A 10,689-nucleotide genomic window follows, 5' to 3' on the forward strand; every position below is an offset into this window, starting at 1 on the left:
CTACAATGGGAGTAAACTAACGGGGATTAGGAGTCATGATCAGGCGATTCAGCAAGGTTTCTCAAATGTACGGCCTGTGGCTACATGAAAAGCCAATTAAAAAAAACAAAAAACAAGTGGATATCATTTTACTCAACCCAAGACAACAAAAGAAAAAATGCTTTGGGTGCTTTAAAGACAGTGGAAAATATCCTAAATGTTATGTGACCATGTTACAAAAGAAGAACACTGAGTCAGATTTTTTGGCTGGGTTGAGTTTGCTGATGTAAACCTTCTGTTCGACATATTTTTGAAAGCCCTGGATGTCAGTGAATTTGTTTCTCAGAGAAAGAACCACGGGCTTCATCTTGCTTAAGTTGCTCAGACACACAACGACTAATTAAGAGTGTCACTATTGACCAACTTTGTCTTCCTGCTGGGGAACACAATGGATGACAAAATGACTTCTCGTCTTTGTGACATGACATCACATGTTGATGTTTGTTTTTATTCATAAGTAATACTATGGAGACCGCTTAGTGTGTGCAGCATTAGAGTCCAAGAAATATCCCTAGTGGCACAATGTAGCAATGAGTTAACTTGTCGAATCATTGTGTATTGTATTGCTTGTGTTGTATCGTAATGTATAGTATCATATCTTAGTGTATCATATGGTATTGTCTGTTTCGTATGACATTGTATATCCTGAACCTGATCATCTGCTGACAGAGCAGAGTATGATAAAATGATTATGTTTCAGGACTTACTCTGTTGTTTGTTACACTTCAGTATCAGTTTTTGTTCTGAAACTACTCAGCGGTGATGTCATTGTTTGTTATTTCACGCTGATGAAGTGCTCGACTAATAACGATAATGAATTAAAGACTGGTAATGCCCCTTAGAAGGCCGTGGCTGGACACAGGGTGTTTTTTTTTCTCCCAGTTGTAACATCTTACCGTACACGTACATGGCATTAGTAGTGCCTGCAGTCAGTGTCGTGTTAGTGTATCTCACACTGCCGATTACTCTGTGTTTCTACAACTCTGTATAGCTTAAAGGACCAAGTTGTTAATGCTGACTGAGCTTCGTTACCATTCCCACAATATACTGCATGTGAATTTATTCCGGCTCTGTGCTGACTCTGAGCTGATCCACGGTCAGAATGAGCACGGCTAAATGAGTTATGGCACAACTGTGGGCACTTCATCATCCTCCATTGATCCAAGTTTGTGTCCTCAGTAATTCCCTCATCCGGAGCTGCTTTCTCAGCATCTACTGACGCTGCTTTTGGGTTTCCTTAGAGATCTCTCCTAATCAAATTAAAAAACATGACTCACTCACTGGTAAAATATACCCCCATTAAATGTCAATTTCATGCCCGTTTCCTCTTCCACTGGCCCTGTCAAAGCCTGTGAAATCCTGCTGCATCACTGCCCCAGCTCCTACCAACCACAAGCTCACACAGCAATTCAGCTGTTTTTTTTTTCTCTCTCTCCCTCTCTCTCTCTCTCTCTCTCTCTCTCCTCTTGGAGCCAGGATGCAGTCAAGCCGTGACATCAAAAAACTGAAAGAGAAAAAAAAAAAAAAAAAAAAAAAAAGACGTGCGCTTTTGCGGGACATAATAAAAACACATATTCTCTGGTGCAGTGCTGTTGTTTCTAAGCGTTATCCCCGTTTTCGTCGGGGCTGTGCAGCAGCAGAAAACCGGATTGTTTATCAACATCAAAGCTCCAGCAGCCCACTACACCACCACGAACACAACTTGATGGCCGCAAACACACCATGAAAGCACGACATGAAAATGAAAGCCACAATCTGCCGAACCAACGTGAGCCAAGGTGTTGTTCAATATTTAGAGCCAAGCGCAGAACGTAGGCTAACTTACATTTCACCATCCTGTCGGCGGCGTTTAAGACGATGTCAGCGTTAGACATCTTCATGGGCAGTTGACGTCTTCGTGGCTGAAGCGATTTTCCTCTCTCCCTGCTTTTAGGATGCACTCGCGGTTCTTGTTGTCGAAATGCTACTGATAATGTGGCATCACTTAGATGATGCGCCCCCTCCGTGCGTCGGTGCTGCCGGGTAGGACTGCTGCTCCCCAGGCAGGGCAGGCAGGCAGGCGGGCAGGCGGGGATGGATGGATGCTGGATGCTGTAGGAGCTGCTGCTGCTGCTGCTGTGCTAAGCTGTTAATGTGGGGGAGGATGCACCGAGAGAGAGAGAGAGAGAGAGAGGAGAGAGAGAGAGCGAGGGAGGGAGGGAGGGAGGGAGGGAGAGAGAGATGTGCAATATCCCGACATGGCGGTGAAGGGAACTCCCACGCAAATGTTTCACGGGACTGCCTGATGCTGCCATCAGATGGAGGTACAGACGGGGTTGCCCCCCACGCACGCACGGAGCGCCATGTTTCGGTATTCACAAAATATTGGTACGCGAAGAGCCCGAGTGCGCGAGGCCCCGGTGGTTGTTTTTTTTAAATATGTGTGACATTAATGATGAAGACGGGTTTTTTGATGAACATTAGTATTTATACAATAGCAGAGAATGTTCACAGGGTGGCGACAATTCATCACAAATACTGCACATTTTACTCCTCGTGTTGGTTTATGTAGCCCAATTTCTATTGAACATTTTTTTTATTTTAACCAGGCTATCAAGTGTCACAATAATAGTCTAATAGGCTACAACGTAGGCTACTTAAAAAATTTAAAAAAATCCACATCAAAATACTTGGTAGGCTAATAAGAGTTATCGACTGTCATTTACTAAAACATTTTTATTTTCAATTCATTAAGTTTTTATAGGTTATTTATTTAAAATAGATTATTTGCACGCACATGATATATATTAAATAAATGCAGTTTATTTTCACAAATATTTACAACCCAACATACTGCTGTGCTGTGGATTATGTGAAAACTACTTTTTATTATGCTGGTTTATGATTAAATCATATAAACTAGAGACGAGCACTTCATTTATTATTAGTTGATGAGTTCTGTTTGTTTCACTTAAAAAAGGGAAAACGTATATTATCAAAACTGCTTGAAACAAATCAATTTATGTGTATAGGAATAACTGTGTGTAGTACTGAGTTGTACCCACAGAGAAGCATTCAGTGCAGTACCTACTGACCACCAGTAGAGGCAGCTGGCGCTTACTCTTTGCTTTCAGCCTTTTTATTTGTATTTCATTATCAAAACTTCTTGCATAAATAAATATATTATTCATTGCCACAACATTTGATGTCTAAAGAAACATTAACATACCCACATACTATTTTATTTTAAGTTTTTTTTAGATAAAGCAAACCAAATAAAATGAAGACATGCTCTTTACAAATATCTATCTCAACTGTTATGTTTATCTTATGCTCAAACAAAAAAACATTTATAATCAATATGTTATTTTTAACATCTGTCAAATTCAAGTAGACAGAACACGTTTTTAACACAACAAAACACAATTTAAACTAAATATGTAGGCTAATAATACATTTTAAACCAAAACAGCAAACAATGTAATTTCCTTTAGCTAAGAATCAATCTGACAGAATCCTCTATTCAACACATACATTCACAGTGAAAATAGACTTTTTTGAGGTGAACAGTCAGGTTGTGGAGTCAGAGGTATGAAATATACCATATGAGATGTGCAAGACGCAAAAAGGCCAAACAATTTCAATAAGTACCTCCTGTTGGGTCAGATTGCAGCCAAATACACCAAAAGCAAACAGATCTTAAGGTTCTGCACACTGATGGAAGAAACTTGAATAAAGCTAAAAAAGAAAAAGGTCACCAAACATTTTCAGACTCACTAATCTCAATCGAGGTGATCATTAATGGAGCAGCAGGGTTGGTTGGTTTTAATTTCTTGGTCTGAGCAAGAAAAAAACTCAAATATTAAGAGTGAAATGTTTATTGTTCAGGTTGTATTCTGACACTCGACCAACAATTAAGAAGTTGCTGGTTGAATCCTTTTCAGTGGTCTGAAAATCAATACTTCTGAATATTGTTTCATGTGTTTTTTTAGACCCAAGATGTCTTTCTGACATACAGGGAGGAAACTAAGATATTGAAGAGGCCCTCACAGGGGTCTACATAAAAAGCCTTTAATTCATCAGCGCTACAGATTCATGAAAACATGCCGACATGTTTCAGATATACCGGCCTTCATCAGGGCAGGTACCTGATGAATTTAGACTTTTTATTTATTCCCCTCTGAGTGACTCAGACCTCGTAAATAGCTTCTTAGCTGGATCCCCACACTCAAGAGCAGCATAGAGACACATTCTTTTCATGCATCTGCTTTTTGAATGTATATCTTTAAGATGTTAAGATTGGATACATTGATGTTTTTTTTTTAAGGACAACATTGGCATTGATGTTAAATCTAACCTTCGCATAACCAGATGCTATCATCAGCATGTCTGCAGATCTGACATTTTGAATCATGACTGTTGATTTCTATCTCTGGCTGAGGCAGAGTGGTAATAAATCCAATCCCATTTCATTAGCAGCATTCCTAAACCAAAGTTCAGTGAGCAGTTGAGCCATGAATTACTTATTTTTCAGAAGAATGTTGTAAACACGGCTCGATCAATCAATAAGAATGTTTATTCAGTCTACCTCTGGTATGGTGTGCCAATTGCTTTAAAAGTAGAAAACTCTGACCTTAATCATTATTTTACTACAGTTCTTAATTTACATGTGTTTTTTTTTAACAATTTCTCTGGCAGATAATGTGCAGCCTTACCACTAGATGGAGCCCTAACCCTGATTATCACCGCAACAGGAGCAACAGCTGGTTGGTTGGTTCTGCTGCAGGAGGGGCACTGTTTGCTACTTTACTATTTGAGACATAATAATATGAGAAAGCAATGACACAACATAGTGATACAAGCGAAACAGTAGTTGATTGCTTCTGTCATTTTTTTTGTCCTCACATTGTCAGGCGGGACAAAAGATCTACTTGCCTGATGACAGATGAGTCTGAGCATGTGATTAGTGGCAGGGTGAGTAATAAATCTCCAGTAATGGAGCCAGTGTTGCTCATCAGGCCAGTGAAACGCTGAGGTCTGAGGCACAAGGTGTGACCGACTTGTCTGCTCAGAGAGAAGGTATGAGACACCAAAAAAAAACCCTCAACTGTTTGAATACTAGATTGATAGCGAGGGTCCAACACCTGTCTGGAAAACAGGGGGTGCGTCCTTGAAATAACCAATATTGCAGGAAGCGATAAACCAGGAAGCGGTGTTAAAAGGAGGGAAACTACCTCAGGCTTTATGTATCACACAAAAATGTCTACATCTGCCTCTGGTGTTGAAAATGTTATTTATCCCTGAAGGGAAATTCAGGTTTACACTCTGCTATTTAGAGACATGCTACTCACACACACAGGCCCAAATACACACATACACACTATCAGGACCTGTGGACATGCAGTAATGGAAAGATGTCAGATTAAAGGGGCTGGCCCCGGTTGTTGGGGTTCACCTCTGCAGCACTTGAGAAGTGAACCGGCACCCCTCCAGCAACCAGACCATACTTTAGTTATATACTTTTGTCCATACCAGGACTTCAACTGGCGATCCTCCAGTTCACAACCCAAGTCCATATGGACTGAGCTACTGCCACCCGACGGGTAAATAAAAAACAGCATTGCAAAACAGCCTGGTGCAAAAACAATATGTTTGCTCTCTTAAGTTCATTTCTTTGGTTTAAATTGCATCGGGGTGAGATCTTTTTGTAACTCATTTGTTTTGATAATAGTAATTCTAATATGCATAATAAGGGGTGTGGCCGATTTGACTGACAGGTGTGCACGTTGTGGTTGTTTGCCAGGCGGCTAGGTTTCAGTTGAGCTAAATCCCGTTACCAATCTCAAACAGTCAGCTTTGTTCATCTTGACTTCATCTTTGGAATATCTCAGCTAGATGAAGAGTTAGTCGAGCTAAATGGGTGAGTTTCAGCAACCGAAGATATTCGTTCGGCTGGCCGCTTCTGTGCCTGTTTCTTTATTCGCCAGAATAAGTTGGAATTAGTTGCATTTTCAATATGGCGACCGCAAATTCATAAAGCCTCTTCAGAGACCAGCCTACGTCCATTTTTTAAAATTCTGTTTATATATCTACTAAGTGTGATTTACATCCTTAAAAGTCTTTTGCATTTCTTCAAAACAACACGTTCTATAGAAAGTGACTTAATGTAAACTGTATTGACAAACTGTGTACACAAAATGATTAATGAGATGTTCTTTTTGAAAAAGTCTGCTGTAAGTGTTCAGTATTTCTGTGGTGGCAATGACCTGTTGGCAGCTCCATTTGTTGACCCCTCCTTTAAACACTGTTGTTGCTGGCATGCTGAGCTGGCACACAGCTAGGAGAAAATGGCTCTAAGAAATGGCCTCTTCCAAAATAGTATAAATGAAGCTCATCCAGCTGTACGCTTCCACATAATTAACTCACTGTTACTTACTCGCAGTCACATCAGCCATTAATTAGATCACAAGCCATGTTGTATGTGATTCAATTACATCACAGGCAAGATTTCTCTGCTCGTAAAGCTAACAATACATTCATCTTTCTCTACTCGGTGCTCTCACCGCCCATTGTGTTTCTCATTTTCCAGAAACCCCATCTTCAAATTTTTTGGGATTTCCTCCCCCATTAGCCAAGAGAGACAGGATAGTTTGACATATTCAAATTTAATTGCATGTACTGTGTAATGGCAGTAAGCCACAGAGAAGAAACATCCCTCTCAAAGAAGATCTAAAACAACAGAACATCAATAATATACAAATAATCCAAATAATGAGATATATGCATTTGACTGTAGAAGCTTTAGTGACTCATGACTTTTTGTGACCACTATACAATTCAGTGAACATTGCTCCAGGAAACCAGTCCATGTTTAAAAGCAAAACCATCGGCTGTAATGCAATCCTGGAAGCCCTACAACGTTGTCTGTCGCTCCTAAACCTTACATCGTCATCAGAAGATTGCTGACGGGTGCTTAAATGAATACACATTTAATCAATTAAGTTTATTTTATTTTGCAATTTCCTTCAAAGTTACCGATTTTATTGATGGACTAGTTTCATTTTTGAGAAATTCAGTAGAACACATGACACGAGAAGATTGATGCCACTCTTACATCCGTGCAAATAACTGTGAAGCCAGCGTCTGGAGGCATTTAGCCGAGCTTAGCATTAAAACACGCACGAGGCAGGAAACCAGTGAGAGGTGGGAAACAACTGGCTAAGTCAAAGGCTGAAATATGCTTGCAGCCCTCAACTCACACATCTCTTGATTGTTCAATCCATACCCAAAACTATAAGGAGCTAAAACAACACTAGAAGCGGCCGGTTGGAGGCTCCTAATGGAGGCTGTGAAAAGAAACGGCAACTGGAACAATCTGCTCCAGCAGCTGGTTAATGTTGCTGACAGATGATCTATGGTATTCTGGAGGAAGTGACATCACCTGGCACCAAACACCGGCCAATGGGAGAGAGTCAGAACTTAGTTTGATGCCAGTAGATGTCATTTTTCACACATGTTTGGGTTTGGCATAATGTGGGTCTGATTCTGGTAATGTAATTAATGCAGTGTATTATATTTATTTAAAAATGAGTTAGCCTAGAAATAAAATAGAGCTTCGTTTTGGGATGGCTTAATGGTTTTTTATGATGCAGATAAAGTTTGGATGTGTTGAAATGAATGTAATGTAACTGTCTCAGCTGGGAGAGACACTGCACAAAACCTTTAACGGAGGAAGAGGACAGTCTCTCAGAAATCCGGGGGATGTTCACAGTGTGTAACAGTGATCATTTGGGGAGTTAACAGGGCTTGCAACATTCCTCAGTATTGGAGAAAACCGATGTTCGTGTCTCGCCCTGCTCCCTTCATCCCTTACGTACCTCTTTCTGGGCCGTCCACGGGGGCTTTCCTACGGTGCCGGTCATGTGTGCAGCTGGGGATGGAGGCTGTGCAACGCTAATCCTCCTCCCCAGCTCAGGAAAGTACCCTACCTCCCTGTGCAGAACGAAAACAACAAAGAGCTGAGTGTGGCTGCAGCCTCCGGGGTTCAGTGCACCCACCAGAACATGTCCAAGAGTCACAGCTTGCTGCTCCCTCCTACCCATCTATCCATGCATGACTCTCTTTCTCTCCTAGGCTTTCTCCATCTGACCCTCTTTTCAACCTATGAAAGACATGTATGATTGCAGACTGCAATGTAATACTCCTCATCCAAAGGACAGAGGACTTTAGAAGGTCAAAGAGGCAAAGACAAAGACAAAGAAAAGCGGTCAGGATGAGTACTACAAAGACAAACGTATTCCTGTTCATTTACATCGTTCGCTTGTGAAATTAAACCCTGAATGGAAACATAAAGAACATGTAGAAAGAAACAAAAACTCCCATCAAGTACCCCAGTATTAAGAGCTGATGGTAAGAACAAATGGAAAAGACAGAGCATCCCTTGAACCAAAGCCTCGGAGATGACAATACCTCATGGTATGAGATCGTTTTTGTGCTTGCTCTCACATTTGCTTTGAATGTTTACATGTAAAGCCATTTGTTGCATTGTCTGCAATCGGGGGGAACGCATCAGCTTTTATCTGTTTTCTGGGTGCAAGAGGATTTTCAGATGTAGCTAAAAGAACACAGATAACTTATTTATAGTCCTAGTCTTTGTCTTCGATGTGCTTGTGATCGTAAACACTCCAAATAGAATCTTGGAAGGCAGGAGTTTCTATTAACAGACATGTGCATGTGAATGAGGAGAAAAAGAAAAGAAAAAGTTAAATTATTAGAAGAATGACACTGAGTTAGGAGAATGTATTTTAGCTCTTATGTTCTACACATGGATGTTTTTCCTGCAGGCAAACCAAAGCCTTCTCAAGCATGATTGCTCAATACTACTCTCACTACAAAATGACTACAGTATGATACCAAAATGCTTCCAATACCAGAATTATATCCTCCCTTCTAAAGTTTCTTCAACCATTGGTTTTTGAAGATGCCTTCAGAAGCCAAACAATAGCGGTCGCCATATTGGAAATACTGACTCCAGCTAACTTCCGGCTAATTTAGAAGCAGGCAAAGAGGTGGAGCTGAGGCGGGCCGAATGAGTGTCTTGGTAGCTGAATCATGGGCGTCACGCTCATCTAGCTCATCATTTAACTAACATATTTCAACTGACGATTGAAGACAGCAGAAAGAAGACTGACAGTTTCAGTTCAAAGACAATTTAGTTCAAATTAAACCGAGCCTCCTGGCAAACAGCTGTATGTGCCCACCTGTCAGTCCAATCAGCCACACCCCTAATTATGCCTCATTATGCTAATCGCTTAGCCTTAATTTGATCAAAATGGACGAGTTAGAAAAAAAGTCCATCCGTGTATTGTTTAATTGATAAAGAAATGAGCTTGAAGAACAAACTGTTATTCTTTGTGCCAGGCTGCAAACATGTTTGTTTCTCCTGTAAATGCTAATATGAGCTCTAATACAATAGGGATTCCTTTTTCTTTCCGGAGCGAGCCACAAGTGGACAATTGAGGAACTGCAGTTGTTTGCACTACTGCATTGGTTTCATTTTTTTTAAACCCAGAAATTGCTGCTTGGCTCGTATCTGTGTGGCATTGTCATCACCTGTAATGTATTTATAATAGTTAGCTAAGTTTAGCATGCTCATGTGCTAAACTATAGTGGGGGACTTAGCTAAATCGTTGTAGCAGGAAGTTAGAATTGTCATAGTGTGAGTCTATTCATGCTTTTAGCAAAAAAAACCCCATCACTTTAAAGACCTCTAAATAAGCACTTGTATGCTTGTAAAACATTGGTCCTTTTTGTGTAAATTGCAGTTGTAGTTAAGTATCAGTTCATCTAGTTGACATCAATGAGGTGGACGTTTCCAAATCATCAAATTAGTCGAATCATTCTGCATTAATACCAGGATTTATCCACGATTGACAGTGCAGAGGGCAACCAAATTCTTCAAAGTGAACTTCCAAAAGAATAAAAGGCAACTGAGAAACGTCATATGTTCAACAATAATGCCAACACACATCTTTGAAATTGAAGACAGTTAAAGCTTTTGTTGCCTCTTTCAGTTATTATTTAAAAAATGCAACTTAATAGCAGTGATTGAGCCAATGCACCAAGTGTGATGATTAATGCAGCTGAAAGTACAGGTGTGTGCAGGCTGAGGTGCAGGTGTTTGACTTTAGCACCAGTGTCACATCCCCTGTAATTGTTTGCACTGTTTCAACCCTTATTTAACCACAACCACCAAATCTTCCCCAAGTAACCCGATTCAGGTCTCACTCATACACGAGTAAAAAAAAAAAAAAAAAAAAAGGAGGGTAGAGAAGCACAGCCTGCTCGGCAGCATTACAACTACTCAACATTTCACTTTAAAGTGTTGTTAGATTGAATTCACACCCAAAACAGTGTTGCTTCTTCTTATGAGTCTGAGTCAAGTCATCCAACAAGAGACTGAAGAGCTCTGTTTGCAAAAAAAAACAACAAACAAACAAACAAAAGATAAGTGAAGACAGACAATGAACACACAGGGGGGACATGGGGAACTGAGATCCGCCTTTTACATAGAAAAGTATTTCCTGCTACATGTTTGTTTTTCCTCTAGTTTCTGTTGCTGCATGGCATCAACTTTTTCATCTTTAAGACTATAATTCAACCACCACAAGC

At 40.3% G+C, this 10,689-nt stretch overlaps 1 protein-coding gene across 1 annotated transcript in view; it reads right to left on the reverse strand.

Moving 5' to 3' along the window:
• ppp3ca (protein phosphatase 3, catalytic subunit, alpha isozyme) overlaps nt 1–2,176 on the reverse strand; it is a 39,984-nt gene extending 37,808 nt beyond the window's left edge. The window contains exon 1 of the mRNA XM_061054822.1: nt 1,865–2,176. Coding sequence (XP_060910805.1) covers nt 1,865–1,919 — 55 coding nt within the window. The 5' untranslated portion in view covers nt 1,920–2,176. The remainder of the gene's footprint in view (nt 1–1,864) is intronic.
• Nucleotides 2,177–10,689: the final 8,513 nt, after the last annotated feature.

This window comes from Labrus mixtus, chromosome 14 (assembly GCF_963584025.1).
Source record: "Labrus mixtus chromosome 14, fLabMix1.1, whole genome shotgun sequence".
NCBI lineage: Eukaryota > Metazoa > Chordata > Actinopteri > Labriformes > Labridae > Labrus > Labrus mixtus.